Source organism: Microdochium trichocladiopsis (genome assembly GCF_020744255.1).
Source record: "Microdochium trichocladiopsis strain MPI-CAGE-CH-0230 chromosome Unknown B0I36scaffold_3, whole genome shotgun sequence".
Classification (NCBI taxonomy): domain Eukaryota; kingdom Fungi; phylum Ascomycota; class Sordariomycetes; order Xylariales; family Microdochiaceae; genus Microdochium; species Microdochium trichocladiopsis.
This window is the reverse complement of record NW_025763546.1, coordinates 4,282,281-4,302,278: the sequence shown is the minus strand read 5'-3', so window position 1 is coordinate 4,302,278 and position 19,998 is coordinate 4,282,281. Positions and strand designations below refer to the sequence as shown.

The 19,998-nt window shown below is 58.2% G+C and overlaps 9 protein-coding genes across 9 annotated transcripts; 4 read left to right on the top strand and 5 right to left on the bottom strand.

Annotated features, from left to right (window-relative positions):
* Positions 1-231: 231 nt before the first annotated feature.
* Positions 232-1,674, bottom strand: B0I36DRAFT_240060 (uncharacterized protein; the record flags this gene model as incomplete). The annotated part of the gene is made up of 3 exons (XM_046149731.1): positions 232-709; positions 761-1,132; positions 1,328-1,674. The coding sequence occupies 3 exons, from the start codon at positions 1,672-1,674 to the stop codon at positions 232-234; spliced, it is 1,197 nt and encodes a 398-aa protein (XP_046016043.1).
* A 1,681-nt stretch (positions 1,675-3,355) lies between these two features.
* Positions 3,356-5,698, top strand: B0I36DRAFT_373229 (uncharacterized protein; the record flags this gene model as incomplete). Its single annotated transcript, XM_046160169.1, has 2 exons — positions 3,356-3,379; positions 3,452-5,698. The coding sequence occupies 2 exons, from the start codon at positions 3,356-3,358 to the stop codon at positions 5,696-5,698; spliced, it is 2,271 nt and encodes a 756-aa protein (XP_046016042.1).
* Positions 5,699-6,055: 357 nt separating this feature from the next.
* Positions 6,056-8,460, bottom strand: B0I36DRAFT_319426 (kinetochore complex Sim4 subunit Fta1-domain-containing protein). Its single transcript, XM_046153413.1, has one exon. The coding sequence runs from the start codon at positions 8,181-8,183 to the stop codon at positions 6,495-6,497; it is 1,689 nt and encodes a 562-aa protein (XP_046016041.1). The 5' UTR covers positions 8,184-8,460; the 3' UTR covers positions 6,056-6,494.
* Positions 8,461-8,580: 120 nt separating this feature from the next.
* B0I36DRAFT_98125 (uncharacterized protein) lies at positions 8,581-10,161 on the top strand. The gene has a single exon (XM_046163688.1). It carries the CDS (start codon positions 8,683-8,685, stop codon positions 9,877-9,879), a length of 1,197 nt encoding a protein of 398 aa, XP_046016040.1. The 5' UTR covers positions 8,581-8,682; the 3' UTR covers positions 9,880-10,161.
* A 487-nt stretch (positions 10,162-10,648) lies between these two features.
* Positions 10,649-11,197, top strand: B0I36DRAFT_211888 (S-adenosyl-L-methionine-dependent methyltransferase; the record flags this gene model as incomplete). The annotated part of the gene is made up of 2 exons (XM_046148924.1): positions 10,649-10,825; positions 10,952-11,197. Coding segments are annotated over 2 exons (423 nt in total), but the record flags the coding sequence as incomplete, so codon positions are not given.
* Positions 11,198-11,734: 537 nt separating this feature from the next.
* On the bottom strand, positions 11,735-13,204 carry B0I36DRAFT_319420 (uncharacterized protein). Its single transcript, XM_046153412.1, has 2 exons — positions 12,225-13,204; positions 11,735-12,123 (listed from the first exon to the last, which is right to left on the bottom strand). The coding sequence occupies exons 1-2, from the start codon at positions 13,108-13,110 to the stop codon at positions 11,942-11,944; spliced, it is 1,068 nt and encodes a 355-aa protein (XP_046016038.1). The 5' UTR covers positions 13,111-13,204; the 3' UTR covers positions 11,735-11,941.
* A 787-nt stretch (positions 13,205-13,991) lies between these two features.
* B0I36DRAFT_319418 (FYVE zinc finger protein) lies at positions 13,992-16,588 on the bottom strand. The gene has a single exon (XM_046153411.1). It carries the CDS (start codon positions 16,267-16,269, stop codon positions 14,245-14,247), a length of 2,025 nt encoding a protein of 674 aa, XP_046016037.1. The 5' UTR covers positions 16,270-16,588; the 3' UTR covers positions 13,992-14,244.
* A 643-nt stretch (positions 16,589-17,231) lies between these two features.
* B0I36DRAFT_238440 (uncharacterized protein) lies at positions 17,232-18,129 on the top strand (the record flags this gene model as incomplete). The annotated part of the gene is made up of 2 exons (XM_046149614.1): positions 17,232-17,345; positions 17,428-18,129. 2 exons carry the CDS (start codon positions 17,232-17,234, stop codon positions 18,127-18,129), a joined length of 816 nt encoding a protein of 271 aa, XP_046016036.1.
* A 593-nt stretch (positions 18,130-18,722) lies between these two features.
* B0I36DRAFT_319415 (uncharacterized protein) lies at positions 18,723-19,399 on the bottom strand. Its single transcript, XM_046153410.1, has 2 exons — positions 19,074-19,399; positions 18,723-18,984 (listed from the first exon to the last, which is right to left on the bottom strand). Exons 1-2 carry the CDS (start codon positions 19,283-19,285, stop codon positions 18,891-18,893), a joined length of 306 nt encoding a protein of 101 aa, XP_046016035.1. The 5' UTR covers positions 19,286-19,399; the 3' UTR covers positions 18,723-18,890.
* Positions 19,400-19,998: the final 599 nt, after the last annotated feature.

The following is a 19,998-nucleotide window of genomic DNA, read 5'->3' as shown; positions in this document are numbered from 1 at the left end:
GATGCTCTTTGAGATTCCTCTGCCTGCGGAAAGTGTGTTGCTACAGTACGCCTCGATTTTAGAAGGATAATACCTGATAACGCCGGAAACCTTTCATCTGGTCTAATGTACATGATATACAACGGATACAACCTGCATCGGTCGCTAGAGTCACCAAAAGCACAATCCGACTTCTCTACTTGGTCAGAACAATCCGCACAGCGCATCGTCACAGCTAACCCCGTCCAGTGTCTAAGGTGCTGACGGTCCCAGGTGCCGATACTTGCCCTCCCTCGCTCTCCATTGCTGCCCCTCTCCTGGAAGCCGACCCTTCAGCCCCGGAGAACTCGCCTTGAAACCGCCAAAGTCGTTGACCCCTTCAAAGAACGGCAGCATCTTGCTCGACGGCTGGCTCAGCGTGACGGGCACCCGGCCCCACTGCAGCCGGTGCCTGGGCTGTCCCGTCTTCTTGTCCCTCTCGCTGTTCATCCGCGCGCTCGCCTCCCACACGGGCTTGTACACCATGCGCTGCAGCAGGCGCGGCGTGACGACCCGTGTGTCGATGGGTCGGCCCGGCCCGCGCGGGTCTTGGTTGAGGTCGCTCCGGCCGGACAGGGACTGCATCTTGCGCGAGCCCGGGTGCTGGAGCTTCCGCATCGGCTTGGAGATGATGTCCATCCACGATAGACCTGGTCCTGGGGTACTGATAGATTCGCCCTTCCCGCCAGAGCTGCTGGCATGATCATCCTGGCCAGCCTCGTCCACCGGGGCCGTCTCTGACGAGTGTGCGATTATGCTCCGCGCGACAGGCCTCCGCGGTGGCAGCACGTACTCCTCCGGCGCGCCCTTGCCGGTGGCCAGTGCCTCGAGCCGCTCCCACTCGTGGTTGGGCAGCGGCGGGAGCAGCGTCTTGAAATTGAGCCTGTACCCTCTCCTCTCGCGGGCGCGCACCTGACTATCCCGAATCGTGAATCCGCGGCAGGTCTCCCGCACCTTCCACAGCTCCGGGTCCCAGGCCCGCCGCATCTCAAATCCCTTGCCGCGCGGCTTCTTCTCGAGCTGCGACTTGGAGACTGCTCTGAGCTTCGACGTGTCCCAGTTGTCCAGCCAGTCCTTTTCCTTTCGTTTCCTGTGCTTTGGCCGCTCGTTCTCGCTTTCGTCCATGTCGTCGCTTCTAGTTGTCGTCTGTTGAGCAGAAGCAGCAGCAGCCGCCGCCTCTAGAGCAGCAAAACCGCCCATGCCGCTCTCCGGGCTTCCATCAGGAGGACTAGAGTCGCTGCTGCTCTGCGCCGGCGTGGCATTGTCGTGTGTCTGGGCTAGCCGGAAGCGCGTAGGTAAGCGGAGGAACGACTCGGCCTCAAGATCGGCGCTGCTCATCAGAGGCTCGCGCATCAGCGTCTCTTTCGCAAGAACCCGCCGCCGCTTGCCTAGGCGGCCGGTCGCCAAGTAGCACAGGTGTAGCAGCCGCTCCACGTTGCCCGCGTTGGCGGAGCGCAGGTACCGCAGCTTGCCGTGCGCGGACTTGATGTGATTCGCCGCCCGCTGGCCGCTTGAGTGCTCGCACTCGCGGTATCGTGTCGTTATGCGCGAAGTGATCCATGGTCGGCAGAGGAGGGGCAGGTAGGAAGCTTCGCGGAGGAGGTGACGGTAGAGGTGCAGGGGCGTGGCCGGGTGGGGGATCATGTGCGGCGGCATGGCTCCCCTGGGTCGTCGTAGCAGGCTTGTCGGCTGTGGGGCTCGTGCAGCCAGCAGAGCCTCACCAGTGCGATCTCACTGGGACATGCGTGCTCCAGAATCGAAAGTGGTCGGGGGCACGCTTACGATTGCTGATGGTAGCTATCGTGTCGCAGTTGCTGGAGGGCTTTCTACACCTGGCGTTGGTCAGGTCAGGGTCCACACTGGGGTTTGTCGACTTGCTTATCGCTTATCATATCATCCGCGCCGGCCCCCGGGAGCCGGATTTGTGGGCCAGGCACGGAGCCCGGGGTTGAGTGTTTCCGTAGGTCAGAGGCACCAGCTTGGAGTGTAACAATAGTGTATGACATGCGGCAGATTGCTGAGCTCGAGTGGTGTTGCCTGAGAGATGTGCCGTGCTTGGCAGTCGGCCACAATCATGGCTTACATAGTTGGTCTTGGCCAAGGATGCTTGCTCATGAGCCTTTGGCAAGCAGCTCCGCCAATACGCAACCCACGCCCAGCGTGAGCACTGTGTGTCTCTTTGTGCGTGGCTTGTGAATTGGACAGAACAGGACAAACCCAGCGTGGTGATGCCAACGTCGACACGCGCAGTCTCTAACCAGAGGACGACACGCGTGGTGTAGCGAGCGCTTGCAGAAACGCGGTCTTGTCAAGGGCCGGCAGTGGTTGCAGGATCAGCCAGCAGAGAGCGAATGGGTGGCTGCCTTTTGTCCCACCGGGAGTCATGCAATGCACTGCGCACGACATGAACAGCCGTGCATGGAAAAAGCAGCAGTTGGCCAAAGGAGGATGCCCCAGGCAGGCAGGCAGGCAGGCAGGGACTGGACTGGAAAGAGGGGAAGCGGACAAGGTGGGGCCACACGCGCGGCAGGTGCGCCCTGGGTGAAATTGCACGCACGGGTGGCCTGGCCGCCGCTTCCCTTTGCTCGCGACCGACGGGGACAGACACGCTTGGGCGCCTCACGAAACTGACACGTCAGGCCACGCTGCCACCGCGATCCTCCCACGACGCCCTCGCGACAAGGCTGCCCGTCTTTAATTATTTCCTCTCTCGGCCAGCCCTGCTCCTCATCGTCCTGCGTTCGAGAACATCCCTGCATCGACAATTGGCTGCTGCACTCACTCTTCGCACTGCTTCCTGCGGGCTCGTACTGTGCTCTGCAACCCTCGCTCCCTCTACCGTCGTTCGCGCCGCACGGCCTGCCTTTGCTCGCTTGCTTCGTCCTGCACAACCCACACAGCAGTTACAGCCCAGCAACACACCACGGCCCTACCTCAGCAAGCATCATCGCCGTCGCAGAGGTTACAAAGATATTACTTAGAAGGGGCCTGCCAACACTGACGACGACTGGCGCTCCGCAGGGCCTCGATGGCCGCCGTCACCATCACCACCCCTTCCCACCTCACAATGTCTGGCAGCACCCTCGCTGCCGCCGCTCCTTCGGCTCTTCCGCCTCACCAGCACCGCGCTTCCTTCTCCGCGGCACCCTCAGCACTGGGCCCTCCTCAGCTCCCCACAGCGTCGAGCAGCAGCAGCTTCGACGGCAAAGGCCTCAAAATGTCGCAATCACAGCCTTCCTCCCAGCAGTCCTTTTCCATGAGCCAGCCTTCTTCGCAGCAGCTGCACCGTTTCTCAGAGTCCGGGGCTATGCGAAACGGCCACTCCATGAATCAGAGCATGGAAGCGCCCCAGATCTATTCGGTCAGTCTTCCGTCTCCCTGCTGTCTTCCTTGTACTGCTCGGCCACTCACTAACAGCTTTTACACTCCTTAGGCCGTCTACTCTGGCGTCGATGTATACGAGATGGAAGTCAATGGCGTCGCCGTCATGCGACGTCGCCATGACAGCTGCTTGAATGCGACACAGATCCTCAAGGTCGCCAATATCGACAAAGGAAAGCGCACCAAGATCCTCGAGAAGGAAATCCAGACAGGCGAGCATGAGAAGGTCCAGGGTGGATATGGCAAATACCAGGGCACCTGGATCAAGTTCGAGCGTGGCGTGGAGGTATGCCGCCAGTACGGTGTGGAGGAGCTCCTTCGACCGCTCCTTACCTACGACATGGGCCAGGACGGCGGCATTGCCGGCCAAGGCGACTTCAATACCCCGACCAAGGAGCAGGCCATGGCCGCCCAGAGGAAGCGTATGTACAGCGCCAACAATGCGGAAGGCCGCACGCACGGGCCGTCGGGCACGTTCTTCAAGAACATCTCCAGCACAGCGTCAAATGCCGTCGCTGCTATCAGCAAGGCGCGTTTCGATTCGCCGGGCCCCCGTGGTCGCAACGGGCCCTCCCGCCCGCCTGGGCTCAGCCGACAGTCTTCCATGCAGAACATGGACGACTTTCCCGGCAACTCCCAGCAGAGTTTTACGTCGGATTTCGGTCACAACGACTCCGCCTATTCAACACAGAACACACAGATCTTTGGCGACGAGCCTGCGAGGAAACGGCAGCGTGTCTTCACTCCCGCTGATAGCTTCGGCGGTTACAACTCACAGTCGATGGAGATGTACGCAAACGAGTTTCCCGGGTCTCCGACAGAGCCAAACGCGTCCTTCATGTACTCGCAGGTCGCAATGGACAACCAGAACGACTCAATGCCTCTCGTGCCGCTACCCTTCGACCTCTCGCCGGAGGCAGAGCGCAAACGCAACCAACTGATGAGCCTTTTCCTTGATAACAACGGGAATCAGCCGTACCACGAGATCCTGCAAGCCATGAGCCCCCTAGACCTGGACTCGCCGATCGACGCCTCCAGTCACACAGCACTGCACTGGGCTGCTACCCTGGCCCGCATACCTCTTCTGAAGGCCCTCATTGCGTCCGGTGCTAATCCATACCGAGTCAACTCATCGGGCGAGACCGCGCTCATGCGGGCATCCGCTGTCACGAACAATTCAGACCAGGTCTCTTTCCCCGAGCTCCTCGATGTTCTTGGCAGCACGATCGACATCCGCGACAACAGGGGCCGGACTGTGCTTCATCATATCGCTGTCACGAGTGCTGTCAAGGGCCGCAGTCACTCAAGCAGATACTATCTGGAGAGCCTGCTAGAGTGGGTAGTGCGCCAGGGAGGCGTGGCCAGCAGTCAGGAGGGCAGCAGTCCCAAGATGGGAATCGGTCGCTTCATGAGCGAGATTGTCAACGCGCAGGACAAGTCGGGAGACACCGCGCTCAACATTGCTGCGAGGATAGGCAATCGAAGCATCGTTGCGCAGCTCATCGAGATTGAGGCTGATCCAACAATTGCAAACAAGGCAGGCCTGCGACCAGTCGACTTTGGTGTCGGTACTGATGCCGGCACCACCGAGCTGAACGGTGATATCACGCCGACAGCAGCCGAAAAGACGGCGCCTGCTGGCAGCACGCACAAGAGCCGCGAAAGCGGAGACGAGATCATCTCATCTATTACACATCTCCTAAACGAGACGACGTCAGGCTTTCAGGCTGAGCTTAAGAAGAAGCAAAAAGACCTGGACGCGCTACATGCCTCGCTGCGGACGACCTCGACAGAAATGGGCGAGTCCAGACGGACGTTGGAAACATTACAAGCGCGATCGAAGGCACAGTCTCTGGGACGCCAGAAGACGATGAACTTGAGCCGGGGCCTCGAGGAAGAGCAGAAGCGATTATCACGGTTAGAACAGAATCTACCAGGCCTCAACACCGGTAATGAGTGGGAAGTCAAGGTCACTTCTGCTCTCGACGAGATTGCGAAGGGGGCTGATGCGACCACCGTGAGCGGCTCCTTGCCTGCTGCAGGAGTCCTCCGTGCTCGCGTCCAGGCGCTCAAGCACCGCAATGAGGCCACCAAGAAGAGCGTGACGCAGCTGCGCGCGAGGAGCAAGGATGTCGAGATGAAGTACAAGCAGCTCGTGGCGCTGTGCACAAGCATCCAGGAGGCCGACGTGGACGCCGTGGTGGACAGCCTGTTACGGGCAGTCGAGAGCGAAAAGGGCGATTTGGAGATTGGTCGCGTGCGGCGGTTCCTGGGTGGCATCGACGGCGTTGTTGGATAGTGTACATGTTGGCGCGATGCAGCAATGCGTGTCCCTGTATGAGACGGATGGCGTCCACTCGCATGGACTATGGAACTTTTGCGTTTGGCTGGTTTGGATTGAGTTTTTATTGTCCGGGAGGAAGCGGTCAAAATGGTGTTTTCGGAGTATCTTTTGACCTTGCTGTCGTCATCGTTGACGCATGGCGTTTTGGGATCATTTAACTACCGACTGGCAGCATGGAGACTCATGCACACGGGTATTTTTGCTTGGTCAATTCACATATGTGCTCCTTAATCCCAGGAGGGCTCTTATTCAGCTGATATACCACTTCGATCTTACGTGTTGATGTTGCTACCAGCCGTGCCTTGATATGCCGTCTGTACTGGGCGGGAATTGTTGCTACTGTACTGTTCTGTGACATGCTTGTACGCCACCATTGCGCCTCCAAGGGCAAACTCTCACGCACATGCTGATATGGACATTGCCGCGAGATTCGACATAACCTGGCAGGTCTAGAGTCCCCTCTTGATGGCAGGGCTGTCCCTTGACTGCTCCACGGGTTACTTGCACGTTCACGTTCTACGAGTTGCCTGCACGACATCAATGCGATATTTGTAACATGGCTCTCTCCTGTCATGGCGCTGTCCAGATTTGACCCCGAGGAGGGGCCGACCCCGACAAAGTTTGACTCCCGAACACGCTTGGCAAGACAGCAGTTTCGTGGATAAGCACTGCTGTGAGAGATTGGATAGTGGCGCACTACTGGCATGGATTTTAGGAGCAGCCTTTGCGTCAGTATATGGAGATGAAGAAGCTAGGTTACGTTTCCGGTACTTGTCGCCGCTGCGGCCAGCTCGGCGATCCGCAGGGCGGCCTGGCTCCACGGTCCCTGCTGTTGTCCTTGTCCGTCTTTACCTCCTTCTGTGGTGGTGCCATCAGCGCCGACAACACTACCACCGCCTCCAGAAGCCGCTTTCCGCGCAAGGTCAGCAACCAGTCTCTCTGCAGCTCGCCCGCCGAGACTACTGGACGGCGACGAGGACAGGGGCTCGAACACCTTGAGCCGGCCCGACTCGGCGGCCACGAACCCGCCGCAGGCGATCTTGATTATCCTCACCGCGGGATGGAACATGTCGAGCGCGAGGTGGGTGGACAGGTATGCGGCTACTGCTTCCGTGAATGGCTGCTGTTGCTGCTGCTGAGATTTTGGCTGGTCTGTAGGGGTATCATTGTCTTCGTCGTCATCGTCATCTTTCCGGGTCGTTTGTTGTGCGGACCGCCAACTCCAGCCTTCTTCGCTCTTGCCGCCGGCAAGTTTCCGTCGTAGTCGGGCGAGGCGATCTTGGTGTTCTGCACTCGTTGTGGTGGGATCCGTGCCGCCCGTATTATGGGAGAACACTGAGGGCGCTGGCTTTGCGCCCCGTTTGCGCTTGCCGGTGGCGGCCAGTCCGTGAGCCTGCACATTACTGCGTTGTATCCTGCGCCCAGCGCGCAAGAACCGAGCCACATGGGGCGCGGGTAGAATGATGTCTATGCTCTTCAGGCCTTGCGGTGGAGGCTGCTGGCTCGTCGTGTCCTTGGCGTCGATGTGCATGGCATCGATGCTGTCCGTGGCAGAGGGGTCCGTCGTTCTCGCCGTGATATCATCTGGCTGCTCGAGGTGAAAACCTAGCGTCAGGACGACATCCTTGGTCACTTTCGCGCCACCTTTGCCTATCCTACTGGTTGTGAGCCAGCTTTCCCACATGTGAACAAGTGACCGTGTGCCCAAATGTAGCGAGCTGATGCGACAATCGAAAGTGCCAGCCAGGAAGTCGCTCACGACAGACCGCAGCGGGGCGGGCATCCGCAACAGAAGTAATGGCAGGTGAACAAACGCCTTGCTGGTAGTTGTAGCATCATGCGCCGCCGTGCCCGTTGTATCCCATGCAAGGGCTCTGGGCGATTGGTCTGTGTATATTGACGGCAGCAGGCTGGCTGTGAAGTATGCATTTTCGTATTTCAGTTCGAGGCAGAGCGCCTTGCGACTTTTCCTTGACGCCCTGCCGCTGGTACCGGAGCCCCCCGCGCCTAGGTCCAGACTTCCTTCCCGGGCGTGTCCGTGCTCGTCATCATCATCATCGTCGTCGTCCGGCGAGCCGATCAAGTCACCCCACTTCACCCATCGCCACTCGACGCTCTCTAGAATGCCAGCCCGACCGAGAGAGCCATCATCGCCGCCGGCTAGTCCCACTTGCACGCCTCGGACAACGTCTCCGACAAGGGTGTCACGGAGTCGCCGCGACAGCGTCTGCAGCCGTGCCGCGGACAAAGGCTCCGACCCTACGTGCAACGGGGAGGCGCGGTGCGTGGTATATGTGACGTTGAAGAATGGCATGGACTTGCGCGGCGCGCCATCAGGGCCAAAGTCGTCTTCTTGGTCGGAGCCATCGGACGCTTGAGGTGAAGCTTCTTGTTCGGGTTCGGGCTGCGTAGGCGCGGCTCTTCGCTTACGGGGCGGCATACGAGTTGCTCAGGGTTCCGACTCTGACGGTCGGTGGTCCTGGGGTAGGTGTGCTGCCGACGCGTCGAAATAGAGTGGAGGCGCCAAGGTGATGGGAAACGCTGCCGAGAAGAACAGATGTGAGGGCGGTATATTGTATTCCTGCTGCAATTTGGTGCTCAGGGATAGTGCGAGAGACGGTTTCACGGATTTTCTACCGTGGTATATGCTTGTGTTGACGTTGGACCTCACAAGCCACCTCAGGCAGGGCGTTTACTGAGTGAGCCGCGCCGACGCGTCTTGCGAAATCCGGGGTAGGTGGGGGGTGGTGCCGTGTGGGTCTGCGGCGGGCTTGTTCCGCCTCGTGCCTTCCATGGATGTCGCAGCTTGCCTGTCCTTACGTCACCCCACCAGGTCCTGTCGAAGCCCCTGACAGCCTGCAGAATGCCATTCTCCGAAGTGCTTCCCCAGCAGCTAGAGACTCGCCATTGACATCCCACAGCCGGCGCCGGTTCTGTGCATGCTGCTTTTGATGGCAGGACTGCAGCCCACTCGCCAGTCACCACCACCAGCCGCACCTTCGTGCCCTTCGCCTCCAGCTGATGACGACGACGAATGCAGCGTCGGCAGCCACACTCATCTCAGGTCCGAGTCCGGCTCGTCCCTATCTTCCTCGCTCGACGTTGGTCATACCTTTTCTCTCTTCCCGCAGCTGCCCCCCGAGATCCGCCTCCTCATCTGGTCTCACGCCCTGCCGCCCGCGGGCTCCGGCATCAACTTCTTCAACGTGCACGCCTTTCCTCTCGATCATGCCGGCTGCAACCGCTCCACCTCGCCCCCCTGGCTCTATCTCGACCTGCGCCGCCTCAGCATCTTTGACACGGACGACGACGTAGCCCAGTATGACCCCAGCGTCTGGCAGGCCCGCACTGCTCTGCGCGCGACCTGTACAGAGGCGAGATCCGTAGCCGCCATCCCACCAGACAAGCAAGCCCGGGTTGTCCTCACGAGACCAAAGCGTGGCCTTTACTGCCGTGCCGGCGACGACAAACTGCGCCGTTTCACCCCTTATACCGAGGCCCAGGCCCGTGGCCGGCCTGTCGAGCCCACAGTCAGCCGGACTCTTCTCGTACACGCCGACGACATACTGACATTGTCCATCGAGAACTGCAGCTTCAACCTCCCGTGGGAGGACACGCTGGACGAAGACCGTGTCACCAATACGCTCGTCAGCGGGGGAGGGCCTAATCACGATCTCGGCGGCTGGGGATTCGACCCGCAGCTCACACCGTTACCCGTGGGGATACCTTCCTGGCGGTATTGCATTAGCATGGTTCGTGGCGCCCGAACACATTTCCAGACGCTCAGTGAGGCCCTAAGTGAGGCGCATCATGTAACCCATGGTGGTGCACTCGAGGATCACGACATTGGGTACGGCATGCTGGACGTACAGACTTTCAAGCTCGGCCGGGACGCAGCAGCAAAGACGATCTCTACCCACCGAGAGTCCGTTGCAGCAGGCGCCGGGCGTGAACAGGTGCAGCTACACTGGGACCGATTTGGGGACTGCTACGTGCCGCAGCCGTGGACATCGAGCGGCGCTGGCCGGCCATGGTGCTACCGACTGACAAAGGTGCTGCCAGAGGTGAATGATCTAAGAGGGCAGTACATCCGGTCGGCTCTATTACAGAGTCCAAAACGGCCGGCACTAGGGTGAGCCGTGGACAAATCGGTAGCTAGTTCACCACAAGGCCCGAAAAGGCGTATCATCAACGATCCTGCTTGGTAATCTAGATTGGCAGGAGATCAGCCATGAGACCCGATCTACACACATACACACACACACACACACGGCCCAGCTTTCCGTCACGAAGTGATATGTGGTCCTGCTTCACCAGTCTCAGGTCACAGAATAAGCACTATTCGTTAGCCGCTGCGGGCTGCGTCAGCTCTTGGCCCGGAGCGGAAGCCGGGTGGGGTCGCCTGTGCCGTGCACCCCACTCCGGCGACCCGGCACTCGTTCCGCCGACGTCACTCTGCCATCCTCCACGGACAACCCTTTAAACCCTGGGCAGGCCGTTCCTCGTGTAACACCTCCCATTCCTGCCTCCCAATACAGTCCAGCCGGACTTAATCTTTGCCTGCAGAAGAAGGAGGAGGCCATACCCACGGAGCTTTCAAACTTGTACACAAAGCCACAACCCTGATCTACCTAGAACTACACGACTCATAATCAGTACGGAACAGAGTTCGTATGTGAGCCCCCGAGGGACAGCAACAGCATGGCATCCACAACAGAATCCGTCAGCGAGGGCGGGAGCCGAGCCACTGATGCCACCGCGCGCTTCAACACCGGCTACGACAGGCACGTCCGGGACCGGTACGCCTCGCGCACCGTCGCCGACTCGGGGATGTACCTGCTCCCGTATCTCGAGAGCCTAGACAACAACAAGACCACTGCCGCCGCCGATTCTCGGGAATCCACCCCCGTCTTCACATATCTAGACGTGGGCTGCGGGCCAGGCTCCATCACCATCGACTTTGCCCAGCGCTTCCCCCGGGCGTTCATTGTCGGCGTGGACCCGGCAGAGTCGTTCATCCGGGCTGCCACCTCGCGCGCGGCGGAGCTGGGCGTGCGAAATGTGCTTTTCCTCACGGGAGACGTCTTCCAGCTCGAAGAGGCGATCTTGCGGGGTCTTGACCACGGGGACGGAGCAAGCGTGCTGGCCTCGAAACTAGGCATACCCGGTGGCGACGGAGCGACCACAACCAGTCCGAGGAGCGCCAAGGGCACATTCGACGTCGTATCGTGCCACCAGGTCTTGAGCCATCTGCAGCCGTCTCGTCGGCCTGCGGCGTTGCGGAACATGCACGATCTCGCGCGGAAGGGAGGAGTTGGTGGAGGAGGCGGAGGAGGAGGAGGAGGAGGCATCGTGGCCGCCCGCGAGGCGGAGCTTGAAGGACTCATGTCGATTCACCCGGAGACGCCGCTCCTCTCGCAGTGGCGTGCGCTGTTCTACGGCGTGCTCCGCGCCACGCACCTGACCAACGAGGATGATGATGGTGGTGCTTCTTCTTCTTCTGCCGGCAGCATCACTGGCACAGCCGCCGCAGAGCAGAAGTACCCCGGTCTCGGCTCGACTTTCGCGGGGAAATACCTGCTCGAGACCGCGCTCGGCACGGGCCTCTGGGCTCGAGAGCAGATCAAGGTGACGGGGAGCCTGAACTCGCACTCGCAGCAGGAAGAAAAAGACGCCTGGGTGGCGTCGATCGCGCCGATGCTCGACGACAAGGATACCGCGTGGAATAAGCGGGCTGTCAAGTACTTGACTTCTTCTTATGCTCCCACTGCGGGTAGTGATGGTGTTTACGGTGGTGGGACGAGCAGCAGGGACAGCGGGAGGCGGATGACGGAGGACGAGGCGCTCAGGCTCATGAGAGATATCGCGGACGCTTGGCGGGCTTGGGCTAGGGATGATGCTGCGTGGCTGGGTATTGGGAGCTGCGAGATCGTGTGCCGGGGCTGAAGCGTACGTAGGGTGGCGTGCAGTTGCCAGAGTTGGGTAATTGTCATTTCTGACGATTTCAAACATAATTGAACTTGCTATGGTAGATGTATCCGACTAAAGGAAATCAAACTCTGTCCATCAACTCCAACAAGTGGCTGACCCTGCGTAGACGTAGCGTACTATTAAAAACAAATCTCTCAGCGCACAGGCGAACAAAAGACAAAAGGGAAAAGAACCGGCAAAGGAAGAGGAAGACCAGCAACACAAATGCTAAAGAACCAGGCGAGCAAGCTCATCAATCAGATCACCATCCTCGTCTTCGACTTTGGGTGCACTGAGCCCTGCGAAGACATCGTACCAATATTGGCAATGCTGCAGCTCGGGAAGGTGGTCATGGTGGCCGCCAAGGGACGAAGAGCTATCGCACACAACGCCCCTGCTGCCATCCGTCTCTGTGAAATGCTATTGTTAGTGCCTCGAATCTTATCATCACCTTGTGTAGCAAAGTACCTAAGCTAGAGATTGCCCGAAGAGGAAAAGTGAATCGACTTACTTGGTAGTCCTTCAATCGCGTCGTGTGCCATTCGGCCTCCCCCTTCTCTGGCGTGAAAGGGGCTAAGACCCAGAAGCCTAAGGGCCGCCGGAACCTCGAAGCCTTCGAAAGCCTCTGCCACGTCTATGACTACCTGCAAAGCGTCCTCTGAAAGAGCTGTCTTTGGACGGGCTCGGCGCCTGAGGCCATTCACGCGCGTGGCCAACCGGTGCCAATGCTCAGAGTCTCCGAGCCCAGCGCAGATCTTAAATAGGCCGCGGTCCACGAGGTCTTTCATGGTGACCTCGCAGCACTGCTCTGGCTTGAGGACGAGTCTGCCCTGCGAGAGATACTCTCCAAAGTAATATGATCCGCTGCTGCGCCAGTCATCGACTTCCCCGAGACCGTCCTGGTCGCTAGGCGGATACTGTTTGAATGCCCTGATTGTCTGCAGGTCGCGGGTAAAAACATTGCGATCGCAGAGATCCCTCGTGTCGACCATCAGGATCTTGATTTCTGAGAGCTGTGGCTTAGCGTCCTGGGTCTTGTGTCGATACAAGGCGTACTGGAGGGCAAAGAGCAGTGAGCTGGTCCAGGACATGAGATTGCACTCCCTCCCACCAAGGAGTTTATGGGACTCCCGACCGCAGCACTTCCACCGCAAGTGTGCGTTTAGCATCGCTGCTGCGTCCTCCCTGGGCTGACGGAAGAGATCTTTGGGTAGAGTCCCAAATGCTGGAGAGCACACTTCACTGCGAGAAGTGAATCCGGAGGAGCTCCAATCGTAAACGCGAAAAAGATATCGGGGGATACCGCTGATTGCTCCCGCGAAATATGTACTCTCCGATGATGCGTCACCAGGAGGTTGGAATGGTGTGTAGGTGTTGGAGGCGCCTAGGTCAGACATGCTGTTATTCTGCGGATGTAGCTCTAAGTTTGTTGTTCGTGGTTCGGGTTAGCCGGTATGTAGTCGTTTTGCTTGTCGAAAAGATCTTGCGATCGGCCGCCGTTCAGGATGTGGTTGAGTCGCGCGCGCTTGCGCTTAAATAATGGATTAGATCATGAACGCATAAACGGGAGCCCTCATTTCAGAGGCCGATATGCCTGATCAAAGTGCCTCACCATTTCAAAGGTGGCTGCCCGGGCCGCCAAAGATGGTCGCATAAATCTGACCAGGCTGCCACCGCGGATGGCGCAGCCGTGTGTTGGTTGGTCTGCCTCGCTTTGAGAAGAGAGGCAACCCGTCCGCAGCAGTAGTGAGAAACAGCCCAATCCACCTCCAAATCATTGGAGTCATCCATAACATCACATGTTTTTCCCTTTAAGATGCCTGAACACTGAGGCGCAGAGACTGGGGCAGTGCGTTGCGGCCTGGACGACGAGGACCTGTAGGAGAAGTTGCTGTGAGCACAATATTTCAATTAATTCACATGGTCCCCAGTACGGGGTACATATACCGTTGTTCGCTGCGCCTCTCTGGGCCTGGCCGTATTCCCGGAGGGCGCATCTTGGAAACGACCGGGAAATCTGCCAGGACTCACGCCTTTGTTTGATTTTGCGGCCAGCACGCTATGCGTTGTTGGGCAGGTGATTTACAGCGTGAGATTGTCCTTTGTGGGAGTACTGTGAGACTTCGTCTCCCGAGGATGGTGCTCTAAAAAGGAAAAGAAGGAAAGAAAAAAGGAAAGTCATGAAGTGGTAAAACAATAGTACAACATACGGTATGAGCAAATCCCGGAACTTGGAAGAGTTGGGCGCGTCATCCGTCGACAAAGCATCGTGACGAAAGGTACAGAGGATGACAGGCGTAAAAGCGCGTACAACGGGCAGATCGACTTGTCACCGGCATATGCGACTCTGAAAATAGGATGTCATTTGATCAATTATTACCAATTCTTAAAGCTTGTGGCTGCCCTTACGGCGTTATGCTTCTTTCAGGTAATTTCAAGAATATAGCCCCCAAAACGCCTTGCAATGCTGCTTGATGTCAACGACGGATACGAATCCGCAAAGTACCACTTCACCATATCTCACTGCGAAACTACCCACTACCAGGCCCACCATTCGCATACAGCGTCTGCCACCTGTCCTCCACGCCCGAGACTTTTCCCTTCAAACTCTTGATCTCGCGGTCAAGCTCCTCAATGTTGCGAGTCAGAGCGCTCACCTCTTCAAACCTCCTCGCTCCTTGCGAGTTGTCGATCATGGTCTGCACGAGATATCGTTGCTCTTCAAGCACAATCAGTCGCTCTTTCAGATCCTTCTCTTCACTCTCTAGAGCTGAAACGACTGTGCTCGACTCGCTTGTCTGGCTGGCCGTCTCCATGAAATCACTATTATTCCGCAGCGGGCTTGAGACGTGGCTTGTTGGCAGCAATCTGCCTCGGGCATTTGCAGAAGCATTTGTCTTGAGCATTCGAGGCAGGTTCTTCAGTGGCAACATGTGCATGTGCAGAAAGGTGGACGCAGCAGCATAAATCGACTTCTGCAGCGCCTTCTGCGTCGGACTGTCGGTCTTCATGTCTCGTATTCGTCTGGCAGCAACATCGTACTTGGTGAAGCTGTCTGTCAGACGTTTTCGCAGCTTGGAAGCCTCTTGTATCTGAGCGGAGCTTGGTGGATTGTTCTCGTCCTGGAGTGGTAACAATGCGCGCTGGAAGTTGGGCAAGATCTGCTGGATGCCCCTTTCAAACTGTCGCAGTGTCTCGTATGCGCGCTGGTCTGCCGGTTTCTGCATCGTGGCCTGCTCAAAGTCCCTCTTGGCGAAAAGGGTAGATTTGCAGTCTTGACACATTCGAATGTCCACGCTGACCGCACCAGCAACAGCGCCTGGCTTCTCCGTCGTAGGCACGGCGGGGTTGGCCACGTTCAAGCCCACCTCAGACGAGCAGCCAGTCTGAGGATCAGCGCATACAACGCGGCCACACATTCGGCAGTGGTGTCGTCTAAACGTCCATGATCCGAACTCTTGCTGGCAGAATGGGCACCTGGCCACCTTCGCATCATCCTCCCATGTGACGACAGACTGTTCGATGGCCTTGCGCTGGTTGTTGCGCTGTGCAGATAGGGACGTCACTGACGAAAGCAAATTGCCACCACCGCCAGGACCTCCCGAGATGTGTTCTGGCGGGTTGACCAGCAGAGAGGTAAGCTTCGACAGTCGCTTCTCCAGCCGTGAGATCTCCAGGGTTTGCTTGTCGACCTTTTTGCGTCTGATCGCATCGAACTCCTTGGTGTGGTCTCTCAGCAAGCCACTGTGGTCGTTGTAGCCCTCTCGTGACTTGTAGCAGGTCTCGCAGACACGATACCAGTGGCCCCTGACAGGCTCATGCTTGGCCGCTCTCGACAGCTTCATCTGGTACATGGTGTGCTCTTCACAAAACAGCCGGCCACAGCTCCTGCAGTTGATGTTGCCGTTGACAGCCCCTAATCTCTTGCCACAAGCTGGGTCCGTACAAAGGTCATTCGGCCCTGACCGTTGCCAGTGAGATTTGGTAATAATGTCGTCAGGGTCGAACGGCATCTCGGCGATCGGTGCGGGAGCTCTATTGTGCATCGTACTGGCCGGAGCCGCTATTGACGGCGGGGCTTCGTTTGACTCGAAAACTTCAAGCCCTCGCAGCTTCTGGTTGATGACGGACAATGGCTGGAAGCGCTTCGCCTTGAGGACCTGCTTGTCGAACCAAGTCTTAACCTCATCCTGCTCGACGGGAGCAAGCTCCTGGTGATTGTCGTCTATATGTCGGTTCAGCTGGAGCAGAGTAAGCATCTCTTCCTCGCAGATCGGACAGACAAGCTTGGAAGCTGAGGATCCCCCATTGCTAGGGCCAGCAGCGCCCAAGCTGACAGCTGAGTGTAGGTCGTTTGCGAAGCCGGGAAGTGGATTCTGAGTGCCAACAGAGGTGACAGAGCCGGGCGGCGAGGGCGCAACATGACGACGGCCGTTCGAGGATGAGGGCGGAGCTGGGCTCGTAGTACGGTTGGCTCCTGTTGGTGAGGGAGCCGCCGGAGCAAGGCCCTTGCCGCTGCCGAGGACTCTGCCTCCGCCGAGCTTGCGGCCGGACATGGCGGAAGAGGCGGTCCTGGTAGAAGGCTCAGGCGAGCCCTCGCAGGCAGTATTCGAGGTCGTGGATCAGTCGATCGAGGGCCATGGGAGCAAAAGTCGCAGGCGTGGTGCTAGCAAGCCAGGCCGCGAGGGCGGGGCGGCGGTGGACGTGGCAGGGGCCGGATGCGGTGAGGCTAGCGTTGCTGTTCGATGGGGTTGGAGGTTTCGAACAGGAGTGGGAGACAGCATACGGCGGCTGGTTCTCTCCCACGCGGTCGGGCAAGATTCGCGCAAGCTGGCGAAGCGGTGGTGGGCGTCGAGGGCGGTTGGCGGATGGTTGAGAGAGCGTGATGGTTGGTGAGAGTGGAGGGCTGATTGCGGGCGAGCCGCTTAGGCAAGCGCCGGCGGTGCAGCAGGGGCCTCGGGGCAGAAGGAGCACACGACATGTTGGACGGCGCCTGGGAAGGTCCGGGCCACAGCACAGGTACAGGTAATTACAGCCAGCCCCCCCTCGGCAGTCCTCACGCTCAACACAAAGGGCCAGGTGACCATGTTCCTGAAGATTCGACATCAATGATGCAGGCCGTGCATGGTCGGCCAGGCATCATGTCCCTGCATGCCATCATGCTTGAGCTCGGTACCACTCGAGCTGCGCCCGCAAGGAAACCCCTCTCCAAGGGCTCCAAGGGCTCAAGGGCACTCCAGCTGCTTAGAGCGGAATGACGTACTCCGCTATGCTGACCACCCCGTGGTCCCTGGACACACCACCTGCGCGCCGATCACGGATGGCGCCTGCGCCTGCTTCCAATTTTTTGACCTGGCCCGTCCGTCTTCCACGGCAACACGCGCGCACCCCTTTGAACCCTAGCCCATCAGCAAGTCACCCATCGTTGCGGTCAAGTGGCATTTCAGCCATCCGCCATGCCATACTAGATCTCTTACCTGCACCACACACTCGAAGCACCGACACAGCAGCATCAAGCATGGCGGCAGCAGCGTCGGCCAACGACAAGTTCCCCAAGGTCCAGGGCGGTGGCAGCTTGATCCTAGCCTGGCAGATCAGAAACAAGCATGTCCTCGTCGTGGGCGGTGGCGAGGTATGGTCTCTGCGATGACTGCTTGATTGTGCAGGCCCGTGGCCAGATCAATGACGCTGACAGCTGCTCTGTGTGTTGCCAGGTCGCCGCTGGCCGCATCCTCAACGTCCTCAATGCCGATGCCATCGTGACCGTCGTCTGCCCGGCCGATGGCCTCAACCCGGAGGTCCGCCACCGCGTGGCCAACAATGAGGTCCACCACATCGACCGCGTCTTCGAGCCTTCCGACCTCGAGTCCCTTCCCGCGAGCAACGGCAATGCCCCAGACATGGTCATGTGCGCCATCGACGACCCGGCCGCCTCAACCCAAGTCTGGAAGCTCTGCAAGCAGCACCGTATTCCCGCCAACATCGCCGATGTCCCGCCCGAGTGCGACTTCTACTTTGGCGCCGTCCACCGCGATGGTCCCTTACAAGTCATGGTCAGCACCAACGGCAAGGGTCCTAGGCTGGCTGCCAGCATTCGCAACTTCATCGCCAAGTCGCTCCCGCCCAATGTCGGCGACGCCATCACACAGGTTGGCACACTGCGAAGCAAGCTGCGCCAGATTGCGCCCAAGACGGAAGAAGGCCCCAAGCGGATGCGCTGGATCACGCGCGTGAGCGATGCCTACTCGTGGAACGACATGGTCGACCTTACGGACGAGGACATGGACAACCTGCTCAAGTTCTACGGCCCGAATAAGGTGCCCGATCTCGATGTGCTCAAGGGCATGCGTGGCGGCCGCGAGGCCGAGGAGATTGACGTCTTTGATGGCTCCTTCGGGTTCTGCATCGGAGTGTGAGGTCAAGAATTGGGACCAGACAGTGGCAATAGACGCAGCCACTGGCAATTAACAGAGGCTATGTCAACGTTGAACGGCGGAATACTGAGATCCGCGATAAGGGCTTACCAACAGCACGGCATCGTACAGCACATCTGGCATATGTAGCTGCTTGTGCGCGCAACCCAGCCGCAGTATCTTAGCGTTATTCGCTCAGCCTGGGCACAAGGCACACAAGTATCAAGAGGGTAATGGACACTGACCCGAAGCTACGGAAGGCAAATTCACTACCAGCACAGAGCCGACAGCACTCTCCGTACATGACAGGAGTCGGACCTCGAGTGCACTTGGTTCACGACCCAAATATCAACTTCTCATCGAACACACGCCGTCATGCAAGCTCCGTTTCGTTCAGGAATACGGTATGAACCAACAGGGAGCAATACAACAGGAACATTCGGCACAACCTTCCCCAGATACACAAGTCCGCCACCTAAGAATAGTAGGAAATCTCAGAGCACAAATCTTGTTGGGATATTAAAACCACAATGTACGAATACGGAAGCGCATTTAACAGATTGAACCTCGATGATTTGACATCTTCAATTGGCACGTCTCGTTTGCGACAGTGTGTCCGCGTCCATCGTGGCCAGGTGAACTTTTTCCAATCACCATCGTGAACTGATTCGGGATGTGACTCACTCGTTATACGCGGGCCTGAATCTTTAAATCGCGGTTTACCGCTGTCAGGTTGCTCAAGCCTTGGCTTCGCCCTGCGACCCCTATGGCTCAATCTCTGTGTCCTTATCCCGACTCCACCCAGCCATTGCCTTCTTTACAACCGCTTTCCCGCCAAAATAGACAGCTTGTATGGGCCTGATCAATTACAAAACCCCCCGTCAGCATACCAATGTAGAGAAAACATGGCCCGGACAGTAAACCGGGGAGAGAGAGAGAGAGCATACCCGATGCCGTTATTACTCGAGCCGCAGCCGTGGCAACGATTGCAGCGTCCGCAGACACTGGAGCCGAAGCCATACCGGTCCTGGTTGTGGCAGACGGCACAGCCCTTGTAATTGGCAAGTGCGCCCTCGCCAGTGCCGTTTCCAATGGGGTCGCTGCAAGCTCGTCTCGATCTCTTGGGTAGATCATGTGTTGTGGTTGGTGATGTAGACATTTTCGTGTGAATGTGCAATGCGGAGGCCAATGAACAAAATACTCGAGGGCTGTCCAGTTTAAATGTGTCCGAGCTGGATCTCACCAGTTTACGATTCCAGAGGCTTTAAGGCTTCCAAACGTCTATATTTACGACAACTTATGGTGGCCATATTGACAACTGCCCCAGAGGTCACCAATTAAGCACGGATCGACGGTGCATGTCTCCGCTGATCAATGTAATCAAGCACAGAAGCCGCTGCTGCGCCTCTGTCGCACTCGGACAGGTCTTGTCAGTCCCACAACCAGAGCTTGTGGAAGGGCTAGGCTACCCTTAAATAATGGACCTCATCCCGATTCCCGACGTCAGTGCTCCCCCGGCTGTGTCCCAATTGGACATGCGCGTTGTAATGGATGGATGGGGTGGAGAGTTGAACTTTGCTGATTGCTGACAGAGAGCACTTCAAGACCATACGAGCTGGGTGCGCCGAGTAGCTCCACTGCTGACCCCACGGCGCCCCTTGTTCAGTACATAGGTTGCCGTGAAGCCCCGGGGACAGACCACTTCGTTTTGGGTGTCCTGCTTGAAGGATGCCTGGCCTGGCCATGCGAGTTGGTGATGGATGTTGGGAGGAGAGAAAGATGGCAAGCGGGTCTCTGAAGTTGTCCTTATCTCGAGCTGAATGAGTGAGGCCTGTGGCCCCACCGGGCGTGATGTGCTGTGCTGGTGAAACC